Below are 22410 nucleotides of genomic sequence, written 5' to 3' on the forward strand. Positions count from 1 at the left end.
CGATCTTTCATTATGAGCTATATAAGCATGCATGGCGATGATGCCGTCCTGGATGGCGCACATAACCCCTCCGTCTTAATAAGGAGGTCTTCAGGACACAACCGTCCGCCGAGCGGCTAATGAATTGCTCATTGTAAACCCTTGATCCAACTCGGCAACGCTTCCGCTCCCCGGACCAAATGTTATTCATTTCGAAATGCACTTTGACCCTTCCACAAATAGTGGACGTTATGAATTCGTAGAGAGTTGACAATGAAGTAATCGACACTGTGTGTTGATTCTCTACCGCATGTTTTTTAAGCACAAGATAAGTAATCCCCTCATTGAGGGGAAGCGCAAACTTCTCCGACCAAAAAATAACCTGATTTAAACTATGCGCCGTGTGTACTGGAAAATTTTTCGTACCAAATTCTGCACCCCATCCAATGTAAGGCCTCCCCCGTTTTTGAGCTATTTCTGGCTCGTCAAACCTGCTCCTTAGTAACATTCCTAAAAATTCATGTATAAAATAGTAACAAAGAAGGGTGCCTCCGGCGGTGGTACACTCAACATACTCGGCGGATCTAAATTCCACTCCATCAAGGAGTATATCATCTTTGGTTGCATATAGACCAAACATCAAACTTGGATCGTCAAAAAATCACACAAAAATTTCTTCATCAATTTGGTTACAAAAACCGACCCGAATACTTAACCTAATGTTGAACTTACATTCTAATTGTGCTGTCAAGAAAAAGGTAGCTCCTATTGTAACTTTTTTCTCTTTACAAAGCCTCCTTATCAGCTTCAATATGACAGCCGAATCTCCAGAATTTCGCCTATCATTGTCAGCAGTAGGTGTTTCATAGCTTCATCGACCAATCTTCTCAAACCGCAAGGTATAACTCATTCTTATCGATCCCTGGCATTCGATTCATATACCTTTTAATTATCTTCCCGACTTAGTCTGTCGACCAATGGAGATCACCAATGCATTTGAAGATAACTCCGCGAAACCATCTAGACGTTGGTGGATTTCCTGAGGTATAAAATTGCAAATGAGCAGAACTTTGCTCCACACGTGGTTCGATTTTCCTTCCCAATTCCCGTTTGAATAGTTTCTCCTCAAAATTAGGAATCACTTACAGAATTTCGATTGTTCAATTTTTCGCCGACAGCTGCAGTACCCAGAATGTTAATCATCATGTAAAGCATGCCTTACCTTCGCAGCTGCTATGAGACTTTCTTCTTCATCTTCATTCCACCACGGTGGCAGTGTCTTCTTGTATTTAGCAGGGCACGAGACTTTAAAGACGGTATAGAATGCCTTTTCCAGAGGCCCAACTTTTGACTCCAGTCTGTTGTGCCAAGCTTGCCTAAGAATTCCATTGTCGGTTAGTAGAGTGCTATCAAGGTCTTCCTTCCAACCGTCACAGTTCTCTGAGCTGGGGAAATGGAAGGTTGGTGTACTCCCCCTGTTACACACCGATAAATTTGCGTTAATAATAAAATCAAAGAATGGCTCAAATGAAGCGTATGCCTTGCATTGGAGGTGGAGGTGGAAGGTTCGTCGATGCCCGTCGGATCGTCGATCCTCATCTCCTCCACTACTTTCCCCTTTTGCGTTCCTGACTCCGAAGCGCACTTTATACTCTACCATTTCCAGCACCTAGAGGCACCCTCCATTTATACGGAGCAGAAAAGGCCAGCTTTTTTGCCTGGGGTCCCTCCTCCTTGCTAACTACCCAGTTGTCCATGGGAATCCTGGGGTATTAAAGGCCCAGGGATTGGACGAGCTTGTCCTTATCCATGTGGATCTTCGGCAACTAAATGCGAGCGACCGGTCTCTTGGGAATGTCGTCGTAGGGGATGACTTTGAGCTTTACGCCCTCCCAGGCATCGCTGATCTTAGCGACGTACGAACCAAGGAAGTCCCAGGAGTAGTGGTCCTCGCAAGCTATAACATAGAACCCACGGACCACCTGAGAGGAATGGATCCCATGTGTTTGCCTTTACCGTCCAGGAGATGCTCAATGACCATCTCCGACAGCTTGGCCTCACACTGGTCCAAACCTCCGGCGCTAGTTTGCCGCTAGCGGAATTCCCATCCACCAGCGCCACACATAAGTGGCTCCTCGCCACGTCACTGAAAGGTTTCGCAGTTCGTGACTAATCGGCTGACTATTGCTGCTTACTTTTCTCCAGAGGTTGCTTACCGTCCTTACTCTTGCCCGCTCTGCTCCGCTTGTGGCTTCGCTTGACCTCGTTTTGAGATCAACTGCGTTTGAGAGCGGTGGCTTTCGTCTTCTGCTCTTCTGCCATGCATTTGCTGGTATATTTCTCAACAATCGCCAGGGTATTCATTGAGGTCTTTTTCATCTCGCTCGTCGACAATAGCGGCCTCCTTATTCTTAGCAATCTTGCTGAGAATATGCATGGCCTTCTGGTACTGGCTCTTAGGTGACCGACGTTCTTGTCGCTCCGTCTTGCTGCGGAGGGTCCTTACGGGAAGTCGCTGCGATTGGTTTCAACATAACTGTGCTACGCCCGGCCCCGATTGTACTGCTCTCGGCGCTACTGACTCCTGGCTGGATGCCAGCAGCTCGTTCTCCGTTAATCTGCCTGGCATCACCACCTTTTCTTCTTCCGTCTGTTTGTTATCTCGTATTTTGTTAACTGAGTCCATGTTCTGATCCCACGAGTAGTCCGGGAAGAATGTTCACCCTGGCACCCCAGTTTAGCCAAAGTATTCAGAATTCGCATAGTAAGGACCAAGCTCCTCATTGGCCACGAAGCGCTTTGCACCTTCTCCAGTGCAGAGAAGATGATCCCCGGACTGTTACTTCGGCTTGTCCCCCGCCAGATCCACTCGCCCCTAACACATGACCAGTAAGCAAAGAGATCCTCGTCAGTTGGATGAGCCTACTCCCAGCCCGGCCCTTCACACACTTGGCCCGCCCGAAGTCAGTTTCCAGCGGCCACCGTGAGGAAGTCGTGTGAGGACTTGTCGAATTATGTAACTTTAACCTGAAGCATAATCAAATCAGGCCTCAACAATATGTAACTATCAATGTCAAATGGAATAGAATAGAAAATTATACAAACACTTTATTTTAGTTGAATTGATTTTTTGTACAAAATATTCCTTAAACCAGGGTTGAGTCTTATCACTCAGGAGGCAAAAGCAAAAATCCGAAATACAAGAATGCTGTGTTCTCTTACGAATTGGCCGAGATAATCTTGCTTAATGGCATTGTGGCAATTATTCTGGCAGTTTTTCAACAAGAACAAATATTTTGCAAATGCTTTAACAAATTGCAAATTGAATATATAATAAAATTCGCTTTATTACAGCTCCAGCTAAACTTTACAGTAGACAAACAAGTTCACTATAATTTCACTCCAAAAATGATCCTCAACTTCATTGAAAGGCTGGGCAACTACCCTGAAGAGGATTTCAACGATGTATGAGCCAATAATCTTTCAGACCGGACACTTTTGATACAATTTCTCGATAATTTTAGGCTCTAATAACTGAATTACGTTCAATGTTTCGATGGCGCCTTTCCACGGTTGCTGATCTCCAACTGTTTGACTCCATCCTTCATAATCACTTCGAAAATTTCATCAGGGCGGATTCAGGAGAGGTGAAACACTTTATTATTCTACCTGAAACAAGTAGTAACAGCATTTAACTTTAGGAATACTATCTGATCCCGAAATCTCCAGATTGTTCAATTCTAAAAAGTGTTAAGGAAGAAGAATGGCGAGAAACAATTCAAAAGTTATGCGCTATTTGCAGTAAGTTTTAAACATGAAGATTATTTATCTAAAAGAAAAGTTGGTTGGTTGCTTATCCATGCTGTATCCACTTTGTTACGTCCTTGACAAAGGCCAAGAAGAATGCATGAAATGAATATTCACCAGTTTGCTATGCTTCTACTCATTTATGTCCATAATTATATTTTAATAATTAAGTTTCATAATTTCAGATACGGAATCTTTCAGCATTAATGAATGCATCACAACAGAACTTCTCCAGCAAATCGCTGTAGTTTCAAGAAGTATTTTACGCCCTGGTACAAGTATTGTCCTGGTTGGACAACCCGGATGTCGTCGAACGGAATCCTTATATCTAACAGCACAACTGCTTGCTTGCAAAATTGTTTTGCCACAAGGCATCAAGAATTACAGCCTAGCAGACTTTTATAATGACCTCAAACTTGTAAAATTCTAATCAAAATAGCAAAAATACCTGATAACAAAGAGGTTTTTTCTAGGCTATGCAATCTGCCGCCCTGGACGATCAAACTACAATTCTTCTAATCGACCATTATTGGCTAACATTTCTACCTGACATTCTCAAACCCATCGAGGCTATCTTACAGGGTAGTGAAATCATAGATCTCTTCGGTGAAGATCTAGAGTCAATGGCTAGCCCACTAAAGAGTGCTGCACAACTTGAAGGCTATCAAGAATCCTTGACATCATATTTCCTTAGGAGTAAAGTTCTTTTTTATGTCCAGAAATTTGAAATATATATTTTTTTTCAGGAGCTCAAAAGAATCTACGCCTAACCCTAACACTGGATTCCGTCAATTGTAACTTACAGAATCTTCTAAGCACGTATCCATCTTTATACAGAAATGCTGAATTTATATGGATGCATCGTCCACCCACGGACTCATTAATCGCTACACCAAAAGAGTGGATTTCTTTCCTAAATCGAAGTGATCAGGAAATTCCCATAAGTTCTTACTTTATGAAATTCGCGTCTACATTCCAAGAATATTCACCGAATAAATTTTACTACGCTTTGTCCACTTATTTCTATATATATGTTGCGTTCTACGATTCAACAAAAAATCGACTACAAAAACTCAAGGTAAGTGAACTTGATTTTAAAAGTACATCATGTACTTAATGTAGTTCGTTTCTGTTTTGTGTTTTCTTTCCACACTTAACACACGAACGAATAGGATGTTAACGTTCTACTTACTATAAAAGGACTTTGATAGCGTGGACCCTGGTACTTTAGTGAGAGGCTTCGCCAATCTGTACATTAAGTAAACACTGTAGTCTAAGAGCTCGGAACATGAAAATTTGCGTGACTCGTTGCACGTAAAATTTTACCTGAAAATGGTTCGATTATAGTCGGTGAAGCAACAGCCGGACAATCAGAAGGCCTACTAGAAGACTAGGGCGAAATTAGCTGTCTCAATTCCTTCGGGCCCAGCCGCTATAGAGTGCACTAGTTTGTAGCTTGCTACGGACTCGTTTAGCATAAAACCACAACTGTCTGTGATATTTTCTTTTGCCTTTTCGTATAACCATCCTAACGGTACTTCTGAAATACCAGCACTATTTGTCCAACTTCAGGCGTTCTGGTTTCCCTTACATTTCGCAGAATCTCACTGTTCAAAGACAAATGAATCTTAAAGGCGGTCGATGTGGATATATATAGTACTCATTCAACCACCAGACTATCTTTTTTACCAATGGGATACTGAGTTATATCAATCAACACACTCCTTCGAGAGGTAAACATGCACTCAATGTGAGCTAATAGGATGTCCAGCTGCGTGAAGAGGATTTAGGTTTGAGTGTTCATCACTCGGCTTTTCTACTCCAAGGCCTACGCTTTGCAGTTTCCACCAATTATATTAGGGCTCTTATCTCTAACATCAAACACCACACCTTTTAACTACTCCTCATATAGTGCTATTATTGCACGGAGGGGAGTGTAGCACCTGAGTCTAGACTCAGATTCTCCACTTATTCAAGTGCCAAACCGGGCTACAATCGATACCACCTACTGAGGCTAAAGTCTTTCCCACGGGTAAGCATACGTCTTCGAATAGCAAACAGCCCTCGGGCCAACCTCCTCAGAACAAAGTGCCTTCGGGCAAACAGCTTCCCGACAAACCACTTTCGGGCAAACCGCCTTCGGGTAAATCACCTCCGGGCTAACCACCTTCGGACAAACCGCCTCCGAACAAATCACAACCCTTGGGCTGTGCCAAGGTTGAGGGGAAACAACATCCGAGGTACCTGCGGCTAAAGGGGGCTTTACACGCAACGATAACTCGTAACAATTCATTGAACGATTTATCGCTCCAACAAATCGAAAGAGTAGAGCACTGTTTACACGCTACGCTAAGTTGTAACGATTTCTTGTCAAATGTCACCCTACATCGACCCCCCAGTCTTTATAAAAGCTTTAACCATGGAGGAAGTAGTGTTGCTGTCGCTGTACATCGGTTGTTTGGTGAGAAAGGTGAAGAATCGTTACGATTCCCAGAAATTGATGCCGGCCGGCATCAACCATCCACTCCAACTCCAATCCCAATAAATCGCTACAATCTCCCGTTTACACACAACGATAAATTGTAACAATCTGATCGTTACGATAAATTGCTACAATGTATCGTTGCGTGTAAAGCCCCCTTAAAGGCAAACCGAAGCGACAGCGGATTTCGAACGATCGTAACTTTTCGACACAAAAGGCAACAAAGAGAGCTCGTCCGGCAAAAATTGAGACTTCATTTGCAGTTAAGGCTATCGAAACCGATGGATGGGTCTTGTATCACGACACCAATCCCTCCACTTCCGATACGGCGATCAGCTTAGGAGGAAATTCCTCCTAACTGCAAGGGTTACATCCTCGCAAAGCATTAAAGTTTGCTCAGAGTCAAAAAGATGTATACTGTAAAATGTTACAGCCTAACTTAGCCGACAAAAACACGAACGAGTGGCGCAAGCAATGCTGCTTCTAATTAGTGCTCTACATATTTCCCCTATGACGTAGACGAAGTTCCCAGTGGAACATTCATCAGAGCTATCCAATATGTTAAAAGTAAATGCATGAGGGTAATAGCAGAATGTGATGTCAGAATCCACCGCATATGTTAGAGTATCTGGTAGGAAACGATCTGCAGATCCTCATTTTGGGTAACGAACTCACTTTCTTCAGCGAGATCAGGCGAGAGGTCATCGACATCACGGTGCCATCTCCTGACTTTGCGACTCGTTTCGTAGAGTGAAGAGTATCAAACGATATCACACTCTCGGATCACAGGTGCATTGATTTCATAATGATCATCGATTCACCTCCAACCACTCCATTTCGGAATCCAATCATACCCTCATGCGTCGATCTCGAAATTTCAAATTTGACCCCACTATCATATACGTGTATGTTCTTTTTCTGGATTACTATATACAAATTTTGTTATTTTTTGGGTCCCTCAAACTAAATTCCATGCTACATGTTAGGTGATCCTCTCCTTCTTAATAAGAATCGTTTCCAGAATTTTGGTTGTTTTTTGTTTATTTTTGTTTTTTTTTTTTTGTTTTTGTATTTACAGACGATTTATCATCTTTCTTAAAAGTGCCCTGGCCCATATTAATTGTCTTCCACCGATATTAATATCCCGACGAATCCCAAACTTCACTAAGTTGCGCAACAGTCACTAGACCGTGATCCATACCAATTAAGTACTCAATTTCTCCAAACGCCTGGTTCTCTGGTAGGATGTCTCTCCACCTGAGTAACTCAATGGTTTATCTCGAATACTAAAAACTACAGTTACTCATCGTTGGATTAAGTGTTCTTTATATGCTTTCGTATACAGTCGGGTCAGCCGTTATTGTAAACAGTGATATTATCTAACAAACCGTAAAACCGGAAGCTATACGCTTCAGGTGTAAAAGGTTTTGTTTGTTTTCTCTGTAAGTACATTTGTACGCAGCCCACAATGTATATCTATATTCAGTATGTCCCCCACCTTCTCACCAAATACCGTATCTGAATAGCCGATTCTAGGAAAAGTAGACAGATCTGTGAGGTGTGGCCAGATCTCCCAACTGGCGCGACCCCTGTTGATGGATTGGGGCATACTTATTGATGTATGAATATGTGTTCATGCACTTTTCTTTTCTAGCTGGGCATGGGCTAGTGTTTGCTCATCTGTGGACCAAAATGGCTATGGGAAGGATACCCAGAACATAAAACCACAATGGAAGACATGAGAAGGAGGAAACTTATGGTACAGTGGATCGAAAACCCAGCACCGGCGGCTTTTGGGGGGTGAGTAAGCGGGCTCCCGGTCGTCCCTCGACGCAGTGCCTCAGTGGTCGACAATTTGGCCACCGTGGCATCTAACGCTAGGAGTGTTTTAGATTTGGAAAAGGAAATGTTCCAGCGAAGTACCACATCAAAATAAAATGAGTTGACCGACCGCATATTCAAGAGGAGCGATCTCTGCAAATGCCAAAGATCATAAAAGATAAAACGGAGGGAAGATCAATTAATGCCAAAGTAGAAAGACTATATAAAAGTTGTGATCCAGTTAGAACTCATGGAGAGCAGAGCCCTGATCCAGAGGAATTACCCTTCACACAACTTGGTGCAAAAACAGTTGAGTTCTCCGAGTTCATCAAGGACAAACACAACGTGCACCGAGCCATGGTGAAGACTATCAGAGTAATCTACAACAAAACGCAGCAGGAGGATATTCCCTGCTGCCCCAATGGCGTCACAGGCTACCCAAGTGACACCTAATGGTATTGCAATCAATTTGCCACCAAACAAGAGAGTGTGGGAAAAATATGTAGATCCTCTGGGAAATCAACAGGCGCCTAAGAGAAAAAAGGCTCTACAAATAGATTCGGAACTAAAAGCACCGAAGAGAGAAAGCGGGTCCCCCAAGGGGAATGAAAACAATGGATAGACCAAGGTAGTATAGTAATAAAAACGCGAAGAAGAAAACAAAATTGCGAATTCGCCCAGAGGATATTGAGATCTCCAACAAGGAAAATTTGTCCTACGCGGAAAGATTGGAAAAAGTCAAAGCTGACCTCTACCTAAAAGATCTAGGCGGGAATATCAGCCGGATTCGAAGTCCCCGAAAGTGTGACCTTATGTTTAAGTTGAAAAAACTCTAGCTTGACGAAGACTGATAGCTTTCAAACTCAAGTCAAGAACTCACTTGACAAGAATTTCACAGTACGGGCCCAAAATGAGGTCTATATACAGTGCAAAGGTCTCGATAAAGTGGCACCCCAAGGAGAAATTTGCACTGCCTTGATGGAACAGTTCAAGTTGGGGAAACTTGCTGATGAGTCCATTATGAGTTTGTGGAGAGCTTATGGCAATACTCAAATGGCCACATTGCGATTACCAGACGACGCGGCCTAGAAGTCATTGGCGACCGGGAAAGTTTGAATCGGATGGGATATCTACTGTCTAAGAGAGCAGGTTTCTCTAATTTTCTTCTCTAATTTCGCGAAGGCAGCACTGGTCAGTTCGGTGGTGGTGGACACACAGGCTCATCCTTGCCATTAAGGAGTAGTTGGAGAGACAGCTCGGTGAGATTAATTATAGTCTTACCCCGTTTCTCACGAAGTATGAAGAATATCGCGAGTGCCTGTGCATGTTTAAACTGGGTGCGCCACTGGATTTTCCAACTGCGATGGAGTTCTAGAGGGCCCAGAACACGTATTCTTCCACTGCCCAAGATTTGCGGAAGAAAGGGAGAACCTAGAGGAACGTTAGAAGGTCTTATGGGAAGAATGCTAACATCCACAGCGAACTGCGAAAGGCAGAGGAGACTAGAAAAGCGCAGTTATGTACGCCGCGCAGAGACGAAAGGTGTGTGTGATGTGATACCTTATGGTGGTTCCACGGGGCTTGAGAGGAGTCGAGTCTTGTGGCCAGTGTCTTTTGAAAATTTCCGCCTCCTCCTGCCATGAGTCATCTAAATTTTCATGCAGTCAGCTCACTTTTTGTTTATGTCAATTTCATTGATTCAACAGAACTACAAAGTACTTCTCCTTTTTCCAGAACCGATTTCTTATAAGCACGATGGCGGCCTTGCATAAATTACTCGGTCTCCGCAAAAAATCCACAAATGCCCTTCTTCACAGGACATATTTATGCTAGTAACAAAGGCGTCCTTCAAGTATTGCTCCATGAAATTGTGAAAGGAGTTTAATATCATACAAAACCAATGACTAATAACCAATCTAATTCGGAAGATACATCGTAAAAGCCCTCCCACTACCACCAGAAAAACTACTAAGATCACATAAATGCAATACAAACTTTAACGTTCAACTAGATACCTCGTATGCGATCAAAACCTCTCTCATGAACTATCGTATCATAACTATGAACTCAACGTCAACTTGGCCGTCTCATCGTTAATTTATCTTCTTCCTTTTCTTCAGCCTATGTCCCGTTCGGTTCGTGGTGATAGGTTTCGCCACTTTATTTTATCAAATGCGGGATCTGGATGCAATCGCGAGGCTATTAAATCGCCATAAAGCGTATCAAGCCACCGTTGTTTCGGCCGACCTTTTGGTCGTTTACCATCGACTTCAATGTTCAAACCAATCTTGGCAAGTGAATTAGCGTGAATTACGTGACCATACCATCCAAGACGCCTCTCTCGCAATTTTTCCACGATCGGTGCAACCCTATATCGATCGCGGACATCCTCATTTCGGAAGTGATCAAAACGTGCAACGCCACTAGTCCAACGCAACATCTTCATCTCCATCACCGCAAGACGCCGTTCATTATCTTTTATAGTCGACCAACACTCAGAACTACTTGACTCAGGTAGCGTTAATGCGTGAACCAATTTCATAACACAGTTTTCCATTGGCTGGTAGCACTGACCCGAGATATTTAAATCGCTGAGTTCTGGGCAGGTCACTACCTCTGATAGTGTGCCTGTTTCATGGGGATCGGTTGTCAAAAATTCAGTTTTATTCAGATTGAATCTGAGACCCTGTTGCATGAGGCGATCATTCCATTTTCGGACAAGTTACTCGAGATCATTTTTGCTATGAGACGCTAGGAAAACATAACCTGCATAAAGCAGTGTATAGGGCGCTAGACGCCACACTTCGAACTTTACTTTTCGGATCGTGGTAGAGCAATTGAACCCAGTGCACGAGCTTTTTCTAGCACTAAGTGTTGTCGTGGAGCATACCAGATAAGTTCGTGTGGCACACGGCCAAAGGCCTTCTCTACATCCAGTATGTAATGTAATGTAATGTAAAGTGGGCGATGCTTCTCTTCTCCATGAGTAACTGCGCAGTGTGTATTGCGTCAGTAGCTCACAGTTTTTGACAAATTCGGCTTGATTCATAGTTATTATAACGATTTCGCGAATACTATTGTCAAGGATGCGTTCAAGAGTCTTCTTGGTATGGGATAGCAACCGGATCGGACGGTAATTTGATCATTCTGCTCGACTATCTTCCTTTTTCCATGTTGGAACTGTGGTTCTTTCTTGCCAGCCAGATGGTGTTCTACCTTCCCGAATAACCCGATTAAAGAATTCACTGAGCCACAGTGTTGGATCCCCGCTCTTCACTTTCTAGAGCTCAGATGCGATGTCGTCCAGTCCTGTGGTTTTCCCCGATTTCATTCGTTTTATTGCTTCCTCCACTTTAGTTGTGTTGACATGAAAGTCCTGGGGGATTTAACGTGAGTACCTGCTGTGTAGGCATAATCCCACGGTCCTCTTCGGACACGGATTGATTTTGGGACCACAATCAAAGCCTCACCATGCAAGCACAGCGGTCCTGGTTTATACTGAGCGCAGGCTCAGCATTCATACCAGTGGATGCGAGGCCTATCTAACACCTCTGCCGCAACTAAGGGGTACGGCACCCGAGTTGTACAGCGCAACTCCACGCTTGAACTCCGAGGAGCTCTGCCCGCGAGATAGGCATAACCACAACCACCATGAAACTCCCACTAGGGGCCAACTGCAAATAACCGGGCCGAAAACACATCCTCCAGGACTTCTCCTGAAGCATATGCTCTCAGAAGGCTATCCCGGTCCCCATGGTACCAGATAACCTCCAATATTGAGGTGCGATAGTCTCATAGGGAACGACTTTGCAATCAGTGACAATGGTAAAATGTTGGCGTCTTATGAGAATATAGTCGATTTACGTTTTACTGCTCCCACTATAAAATATAGGAAGATGAGACAATTGTTTGATGAACCATATATTATATATTATATTATATATATATATATATATTATATAAGTACAAAGTCATGGGTGTACGCAAAATCGATTATAGGCTCGCCACTCTCATTGCGCGCTCCAAACCCCTTTCTCCCATGGAACCTGTTATCGTCTGCCTTTTCACTCACATGACCGTTAAAGTCACCGGCAATGATGATATAATCATCAGCAGGCACGTTACAGGTCTTTGCAGCATCAGGTCAACCTGTCTGTGGTGCGTACCCGATGAAGAAGTAAATAATGCCATCAGCTCATATAATGGTAAGCTTTATCAGCCGAGCATCAAATCGTTTGACTTCTCGAATGGTATCACGGAAACCCTCTGAGATGGCAATGCCAACACCATATTGAATGTGTGGGCTTCCAAAATAGAGAAATTTATTGCCATTTTTACCGCGTTTGCGTTTTAAAACACAGCTTTTTTCACCAAAGCATCGGGTTTCTTGCAGAGCACAGATACCAATGCGCCTTTTCCGAAGGGCTCTTGCGAGTTCCTCGATCTTTCTAGTTAGGGTGCCAACATTTAGCATGCAGGCACGTATTTGTTTTGTTCGAACTAACTTTCTTACGTCCTGATGCCGTCCACGCATTAAGAGCCCTAGCATTTTTCCGAAGCGACATTGAATGCACTTTCTTGGTCGGCCTATCGTGGGATTTAGCATAGTGGAATAACTCCAATTTTACTTTATTTATCTCTTTCCCTGATCTCAGCATTTTATTTTTGTTTTACTGAGAACCGTACAAAATACCTCGCCTCAAACCCTCCTCCTTTACCTGGGCTTGGGAACAGTATCCTATGTTAATAGCATGACGGAATTTTTGATAGAAATCGCACTTTTACTAACAAAGTTATTGTACCTCAAAATTGTCGATTCAGTGCAAATTCTAAGACTTTGAATGTCAGTATCACACCAAAGTGAATATAATGACATAATATAAGGCAAATGTGACAAATGTCTACTCAGATATTTTTATATGCAACCAACGCCAAAACTAACATTTGCTTCGAAAAGTTCTATTCTAGACATTCCATTGGATACCCCACATATGTATGTAATCCTATTCGGTGAAAATAAACAGGACAGGCAGTGAATCTATTTAAATAAAGTTTTGTTTTCCACAAAACCTTAAAAAAATATACATAGATCATAAGTATGCCGCACGATCCTTAAATTATGAAACCTTCAGCGACAAACCGTACCCTGTAGACGATTTTCCTGCCTTATCTAGTGAATCAATTTCACATCTCCAGTTCCTCATATAAAACCCTCATTCAGGGCAGAAAGAATTTCGTCCTATATATTGCAAGAAAATCTGCTCTGGATAACATCACTTTAATGCATTTTATGTTCTCTCTCTAGATGGGTGTGGAAAAACTACTTTCTGCCAACAAAGTGGTTGCCTCTCTAAAGGAAGAAGCAACAAAGCAAGAAGTCGCATTAGGAGAGAAACGCAAATTGGCCAATGATGCTCTGGAAATGATTTCTATGACCATGCGCAATGCAAACGATCAAAAAACCGATATGTTAGCTTTACAAAAGAAAACTCAAGAAGGCAGTGAAAAACTGAAAGATCGCCAAAAAGCAATTGAGCAAGAGCTGAAAGAGGTTGAACCTGTTCTTCGAGAAGCAAGTGCGGCGGTTGGACAAATCAAATCAGAAGCTTTATCTGAAATACGATCCTTACGGGCACCCCCTGAAATCATCCGTGATATTTTGGAAGGAGTATTGCGTCTTATGGGAACACGAGATACTTCATGGAACAGCATGAAGTCATTCTTGGCTAAACGTGGTGTTAAAGAGGATATTCGTTCCCTTGATCCAGCTCGTATCACATCAGAAAATTGTGAGGCTGTTGAAAAACTCCTCAAAGCAAAGGCAGAATCCTTTGATGTGAAGAATGCTAAACGTGCATCTGCAGCTGCTGCGCCCTTAGCTACATGGGTAGTCGCAAATGTGCGTTATTGTAGAGTTATTCAAAGTGTAGAACCTTTACAAAGGGAACAAAATGAACTTCAAAAAGGATTAACGATGGCTGAGAATCAAATGAAGTCACTGCAATCCGGACTGAGTGATGTTGATGCAAAAGTTAAGGAACTATCAGCCAAACTTAACAGCTACACACAAGAAGCAGCTGTGCTCGAAATAAAACTAGAGGAGGCTAGAAACACACTAAAATCTGCTGAAGTGCTAGTTGATAAGTTGAGCTCAGAATTTTCGAACTGGAATAAGCAATTGGGCGAATATGAAGAAACATATAAAACTTTGGATTCGAAGTCATTTTGGATCGCGATATCGATCAACTTTTATTCAGACTTGGATTACCAAGACCGCAGGTAGGAAGTTGATTGAATACTGTCAGTCTTAAACATAAATTAGTTAAAATATCAGAAATATATTATAGGAGAGCATTTGAATTGTATATTTTTATATAAACGTTGTAAACTCTTTTCAGTATAAAACTTACAACTATGGCAAGACAACTCGGGATTGAAACCTTCAATATAACCAAAAACCTAATTTCCGAACAAGAACAAATTATTTGGGAAAGCATGGGCTTAACACGCGATGTTCAAGCCATTGAGAATGCTGCCCTTCTCACGAAACTTATCGAACTACCATTTACATCTTGTCCAAATCCACTCCTGTTAGATCCTTCCGAATCTGCATTCAAATGGTTGAGCGAATATCTGAAGACCATATCGAAACCTTTCGAAACAATATCTCAGAATTCGGAGAAGCTTACATACACACTGGAACTCGCTGTTCGCTTTGGAAAAATCATTCTCATTCAAGATTGTGCAGAAATCGAACCCCCGCTTCTGCAACTTTTACCAGGCAGGGTATTCTCTAAATTTAACAAAAAAATTATTCAAGTTGGAAGCAAGATGGTTGATCTACATGAAAATTTCAAAGTTATTATGTTCACTAAACTCAATACGCTAAACATTGGATCAGATATTAGTCCTTACATAGCAATGGTTCGCTTTACAATTACTGAAGCAGGACTAACAGATCAGTTAATGTCGAAAACGATTCAGACTAAGCGCCCAGAACTGGAACAAAAACGAATAAATTTATTGAAAAATGAAGGTAGCCTGTTAGTTCAAAAGACACAGCTCGAAGATAAACTGCTTGAAGTTCTATCAACTTCACATGGAGATATTCTGAAAAATGAAAAACTGCTAGAAACTCTAAATGAAGTAAAGGAAAGCAGCGCACATATCGACCAATCCCTGATCGAGTCTGAAAACATCAAAAAGACCTTACAAGATGACTACAATCAGTACAAAGGACTTTGCTCCAAAGTTTCAAGTTTTTATATCGGAATCTCCAAGTCGTATGATATATCTATTACGACCTTTAGAAATCTTTTTCTCAAAAGTCTCCAGTATATGTTGGACAACGATGACGAAGAGAAGATATACTCTCATCTGGTTAAAATTACATATCAATATTTAGCACGTTCGATATCAAAGTCCGAGCATCTAGCGCTTGGGCTATTCATATGCAAAACTGCTTTCCCCGACAACATCTCTGACACTGAATGGGAGCTGTTTATCACCAACTTCACTATTGGGGATTACACTTCTGCTATATCGACCCCCACGTGGATTAAAAAGGAACTAATCCCCAAGATTTTGGCATTCAAATCAAATCTACCCGAAGTGTTTCAAAACGCCCAGCTTGAGGATGAAAACCTATGGAAGCGATTCGCCGACACTAATGAAAAAATAAATATTCCGGTCAAGATGTCAGGATTTCAGAACATTCTTGTGACAGAGCTGTTTAGGCCTGACTTGATGTATTCAGAAATGAATAAAGTAGTCTCTTCGATGGTCGGTATCAGATCCGGATCATTTATACAGCCTACGATCGATCAATTGGTTGAAGAAAGCACTCCAAACACACCCATTCTACTTATAACTGAGATTGGTAACGATCCTTCCAACGAAATATCCGACGCATGTTTGAAAAAGTTGGGGAAAGGGATGTACATCGAATTGGCTATAGGGAAAGGAATGGAAAACAAAACAATGACTCAAGTCAGTCAAGCGTCGCAGACAGGAAAGTGGATTTGCATCAAAAATGTCCACTTGGTGCCGTCATGGCTAACTAGGCTTGAGCGAGAAATATCAACATTCGATCCAAACCCAAATTTCAAGCTTTGGTTGATTTGTGAAACGAACAAGTCATTCCCAAAATCCTTCGAATCAAAATGCATAAAAATTCTGTACGAATCTCCGAACGGTTTGAAGAATAAGATACGCAAACTAATGCTTCAATGGAATCATTTGATCACAAGTCGAAGTCGTGACCCCAAATTGACGAAATTATTTATTATAATCTTCATCCTCAATGCTATCCTCCAGGAACGAAGAAATTACATTCCTCAAGGATGGTCAAAGTGGTATGAATTTAATGACTCTGATCTTAGAGCCGGAGTCGAAATTTTCAACTGGCTTTTCCAAACATCGACCACCAGTCGAATTGAATGGCGAATTCTGCAAGGACTCTTCGATAACTTAGTATACGGCGGGAAAGTCAATAATCAACGCGATTTTGAAGTTCTAGATGCGCACTTGAAAGAATTTTTCCAAGATGCCGTCATGAGCAACCGATGGTCGCCACTAGACTTAAAAGTGGTCATACCAACATCAACTAATATCGAGGATTATTACGAAGCAATCGAACAAATTTCAGATGTGGATAACCCTGAACAGTTTGGACTGTCTGCATTGTCGAATATTTCTCGGGATATGAACGCGTGTAAAAATGCAATAAAAACTTTAAGAAGTAAGTTAATGATTTGAAATCATAATATTCATTTTTATTGACAAATTTATTATTCAGGTGCATATTTTCAAAATGAGGACCAGCAAAGTCTAGAAAAACGTATTAGACCGATTTTGAATCAATGGAAAAAGTTAGCCGCGGTGAGTAGTGATTGTCTGGTCGATCAATTAAGCTAATTAAATTTTAATTTTGTTTTATTGCAACTGCTTACAGAATGCTACTGTTCTGGAAACTTCTAAGCGAATTGACGAATCGAAAATTACTAACCCCTGGGTAGACTTTGTTACATCTGAGCTACAGTTGGGTGGGAAATTACACAAAGTATTTAAAAACACTTAATATGAAACTGGAAAAATATTAATTCTTTCCACTATTAACAGGAGATTCATACAACATTAGTGTATCTCCATAACTTAATGAAGAATACTAAGTCTCAAACTGATCAAGAACGCAGTTTGATATCTACCTGCGCAAGTAATCAGGTAAGTTTCTTAATACTGCTTTTATCTTCTTATTTTTATCTTTGTTAATGGTTCTATGGCCCTCGTCTACACTGTTGCTGTGAACGAACTGAACTTTTTTTATTTCTTCACTCTGACCACAGATACAGATGTTATTCAGTTTAGGACATAGGTGACGCCAGTAGAAATATTTTGTTACATTTCTACATTCCCACTTAACAAAATAATTACAACATCTAATCTAACATACAAAACATAATGTTTTATTTTACACATCCAATAAACCCAAATATTCTAAAAATGTATAATGCTTAGTGGTATTCAATCCTTTTGTCAGCAAATCTGCTGGCATTTCGGATGTATTTAAATACTCTAATTTTATTACATTATTCGATATATTAGCTCTGAAAAAATGAAAACGAATATCAATATGTTTAGATCTTTTGTGTAAACAATTATTATTCGCAAGCTTCTGGGCAGACTGATTGTCATTAAAAATAGATATTACTTACATTTCTTTAGTAATTTCATATTGCAAATTGCGTAAAAACAAGGCTTCTTTACAACAATCAGATATTCCCATGTACTCAGCTTCAGTGCTGGACAAGGCTACCGTAGCTTGTTTTCGTGTTTCCCATGATATAGCCCCACCAGAGAGAACAAAGAAGAAACCATTATAAGAACGCCTGTCTAAAACATTACTTGCCCAGTCGACATCTACAAAGGCTTTTAATTTAGAATTACTATCAGCAGTATATCTTAAACAATTTTTATTTATTTATTATTTATTATTTTTAAATACTTTAAAACTCTTTTAGCGTATGCCCAATGATTCTCACCATAACAGTTATTGAACTGACTTAAATAGTTTACCGAAAAAACAATATCTGGTCTAGTTAATACTGCTAAATACATCATACAACCAATCAGCTGTTGATAAAGATACTGAGTATTACAATTTTAACTTTTATCTAAATTTAATTTAGGCTCTTTAGGTGTTTTAATAGATTTACAATTTTTTACATTGAACTTTAACAACAATGTTTCAATATATTGTTCTTGAGCCAAAGTTATTGTTCTATTTACCTTGTCCACATTGACTCTCATACCTAAGCAGTATTTTACAAATCCTAAATCCTTTATTCTGAATATGGAAGATAAATTATTCTTTAGAGATTCTGTTTCCAACTGACTGTTAGAAGAAATAAAGAAATCATTTACATACAGGGCAATAACTATCTTTATTTTATCAACCATTTTAGTATATAAGCATTTCTCTAATTTAGATCTTTTAAAACCAATTTTCGGCAAAAAATCATTTACCCTACGAGAGGCTTGCTTTAGTCCATAAATTGCCCGTTTTAATTTAAGAACTTTATTGCTTGCATTTTACCAGTTAAAACCCACTGGTATTTTCATAAACACAGTATCATTTAAAAAACCATTGAGGACTGCAGTCTGAATATCAAGATGAGTTATATCAAGATTCATTTGAACTGCCAAGGCAAACAGAAGTCTCAATGAGGAACGTCTCAAAACAGGAGAGAAAGTCTCATCGAAATCTTTGGGGGTCTTTGGACAAATCCTTTAGCTGCTAACCTAGCTCGATATGTAATGTTATTGTCACTATCCACTTTACACTTGAAAACCCATTTGCATAGCACTACAGTACTATCAACAGGTAAGTTCACAACTTCCCAAGCATCACTCTGTTCAAACGAATCAAGTTTATCGATCATTGCCTGTTTCCATTTAACACTTTCAGGTCCATTAAGAGCTTCTTCTAAAGTGATTTCACAACAGTCTATTTGAAAAAACATACCTGTCCGGCTGCTTTCGAACTCTGGTCGGTAGTGAAGTCTCTTGTTCTTCAGGCACTCCCACGGGCTGTTCAGTGTCCGAAACATCTACAAACTCTTCATCTGCAGTACTAGTTATTATGACTACTGACCAGAGCAACCATCCATCTTTACTTTCTTCTGGTACAACTTTCACACTTGTTTCTTCTGGTGACTTTTTTCCCACTTGTTCTGGTATCACCTGATTCGTGTCACCTGATGTCTCTGCACTCACTTCTGGCATTTCCTTCTTTACTTCAAAATTGATGCTTTCCTGGCTTATATGTACTGGAACCACTTCATCTTGTTCCTTCTCAATTCCCTCCTCAATCACAACAACGTCGCGACTTGTTGTTATACAATTGTTGTTGGAATTGTACACTCTATAACCCTTCACATCCTCAGGATAGCCGACCAAGATGCACTGCTTTGCTTTCTTGTCCCACTTGAGTCTTCTTCCTTTCAGTATGTGTACCATCACTTTACTTCCGAATATACGCAGATGACTGACATCAGGTTTCTGTCCTATCCAGACTTCAAACGGCGTACTATTGTTCAATCCTGATGCTACTGACCTGTTCCTCAGATATACCGCAGTATTAACTGGTTCTACCCAAAACTTTGTGGTTAGGCCTGCATCGAGCAACAAACACTTGGCTTTTTCAACCACTGGGCGATTGAGCCTTTCACACATTCCGTTCTGTTACGGTGTATATGTATTCGTCTTTTGATGGATAATGCCATACTGATCTAAGTATTTATCAAACTGTTTGTTGGAGAATTCTAGACCAGTGTCTGTTCTAATTTTCTTGATTCTTTTTCCAGTTTGATTCTCCGCCAGGGTCTTGAATGTTTTGAAACAATCTATGGCTTGATATTTTGTTTTTAAGAAATAAACATAAGCCATCCTAGTATAATCATCCACCAGCAGCAAGAAGTACTTTGACCCACCAATTGATTTGATTTCCATGGGTCCACAGATGTCGGCATGTACTGTTTGAAGCAATTCTGCACTTCTGTTACCTAAATGCGGAAAAGGTAACCGTGACTGCTTCCCCTCACAACAAACTACACAGTTTTTTTGGTTTACTGGAGACCTTTCTGTGAGTGACATACAGGGTGTGGCAGCATAACTTCCTTTTTTAAAATGCGCGCCACTCAGTTAGTTGATGTCATAGCGGAGCGCTAGTGGTCCCGTTCAAGAGGGGATACTGTAAAGTTTTGTCCCGACATGGTTCAGTCGCCATCATGCGTTGGAATAGTGAGGAGCGTGCCTTTGCCGTTGAGGTTTACTTTTCAAGCGGATGTTCGGTTATTGCAACACAGCGTGCATTTCGGAATCGCTTTAATTGAGCCCCGTTGGCTCCCGTCCCAGACCGCAAATTGTTACATGGGTCACTACATTCAGACAAACTGCAAGTGTGACAAAAGGAAGAATTGGAGTCCCTCGGCCCGTTAGATCACCTGAGAACATTGAAGCAGTGAGAGCGTCAATGTTGCGATCGCCACGGCGTTCTGCGCGCAAACACGCATCTGCCCTTGGACTATCCGATCGTTCTGTGAGAAGAATTCTTCATGATGATCTTCATTTTCATCCCTATAAGATGGCGATAGTGCAGGAACTTTCAGAACGTGACTTCAATTCTCGGATAAACGCGTGTGAGCTTCTTCTTGATGTCGTTCCCGAGAGTGCTATTGTTTTTTTAGCGATGAAGCCCATTTTCATTTGTGTGGATCGGTTAACAAACAAAACATGCGCTACTGGGCTGACACCAACCCACAAGAATTGCATCAAAAGCCTTTGCATTCACCCAAAGTCACAGTGTGGTGTGCAATTTCCTCAGCTGGAATTATTGGTCCCTGGTTTTTTGAGGAAAATGAGGTTACAGTGACAGTGAATTCGGACCGGTATGGAAACATGCTACAGAATTTTTTTTCCCCACGGCTAGAAAATTTGGATTTGGGGGACACTTGGTTCCAATAAGACGGTGTGCAACAGCACACACTTCAAGAGCATCGATGGTTGTTTTGAGGGAACACTTTCTAGAGCGCCTTATCTCAATTAGAGGCGATTTGGAATGGCCGGCACGCTCTCCCGATCTGTCCCCTTGTGATTTTTTTCTATGGGGTTTTTTGAAATCCAGTGTTTATGTGAACCCTCCAATAACCCTACAAGATTTGAAGACCAACATCCAAGAAGAAATTGCCAACATAACACCTGCTATGCTAACAAGAGTCATGACAAACGCCAGAAATCGGTTTACGCAATGTATGGAGAATGGGGGACGTCACCTAACAGATTTGATCTTCAAAACAATCTGTAGTACTGAACTTTGCACTGAGAAATATTGCACTAAATGCATTCGATTGCTTCATTATCTGTAAATCACACTGGTTTTTATAATGACCAGTTTTGTGGCACTTGTAACATTTTATTATTTTTCTTGTATTTGACGTTTGTATCAAACTGGCATTAGAGCTATCGCCACCGCCATGTTTACTGTGATTTCCGTGCGTCTTATTGAAATAAGATTTCGCAGCAGCCCAATCCGTCTGGTAAAACTCGTATCTGTATACATTGTTTTGAGCTTATTCCACAATCCCATGGCACTCGATTCTTCTTTAATATACACATATAATCCCGGATCAATTGTAAGAATAATCTTCGCTCGCGCCTTTGCATCATTGGGCAAAATAAGAAAATGTTCGACCGCGAACGCCCACTCTTCATAATTTTCTCGTCCTTTGAGTTTGGGGATACTTGCAATGATATTTGATGTCATTTTTAGATGTTTTACTAACAAAACTCTAGACTTTTCGATTTTAGAAAACGTGACGGCACATAACCTGTAATTAAACACACTGTTGCTTTGAACGAACTGAACTTTTTTTATTTCTTCACTCTGACCACAGATACATGTTATTCAGTTTAGGACACTAGTGGCGCTAGTGGAAATATTTTGTTGCATTTCATTTAATATTTTAAGGAATTTAAGGGAGAATTCTAACTACGTATAACAACTACGTATATATGTATGCACTTTTGCCCTCTGGCGAATGTCAGGGCAAATACCAATAATAACCACGTGGAATAATTGTAATCCGTGTCTTCATCCACTCACTGACGATCCCAGTCCTGGATCTTATCTACTCCTTCCTGGCCTAAAGCTTACACTAGGCGCTTAAAGAGAAAATCCTGGCTCAGGGAGAAAAGTATACGATAAACTGGGCTGGGGATGAAATTTATACGAGTCTCCCTTTTTACCCCCCCTCCCCCTCATC

The 22410-nt window shown here is 41.0% G+C and overlaps 1 protein-coding gene across 1 annotated transcript in view; it reads left to right on the forward strand.

Annotated features, from left to right (window-relative positions):
- LOC119652418 (cytoplasmic dynein 2 heavy chain 1) overlaps positions 1-22410 on the forward strand; it is a 101816-nt gene that overhangs the window by 52487 nt on the left and 26919 nt on the right. The window contains exons 24-34 of the mRNA XM_038056541.1: positions 3334-3444; positions 3504-3626; positions 3681-3780; positions 3972-4204; positions 4260-4482; positions 4533-4864; positions 13395-14368; positions 14488-16829; positions 16887-16969; positions 17043-17150; positions 17210-17311. Of these exons, the coding sequence (XP_037912469.1) occupies positions 3334-3444; positions 3504-3626; positions 3681-3780; positions 3972-4204; positions 4260-4482; positions 4533-4864; positions 13395-14368; positions 14488-16829; positions 16887-16969; positions 17043-17150; positions 17210-17311 (4731 nt within the window). The remainder of the gene's footprint in view (positions 1-3333; positions 3445-3503; positions 3627-3680; positions 3781-3971; positions 4205-4259; positions 4483-4532; positions 4865-13394; positions 14369-14487; positions 16830-16886; positions 16970-17042; positions 17151-17209; positions 17312-22410) is intronic.

This window comes from Hermetia illucens, chromosome 3 (assembly GCF_905115235.1).
Source record: "Hermetia illucens chromosome 3, iHerIll2.2.curated.20191125, whole genome shotgun sequence".
NCBI lineage: Eukaryota > Metazoa > Arthropoda > Insecta > Diptera > Stratiomyidae > Hermetia > Hermetia illucens.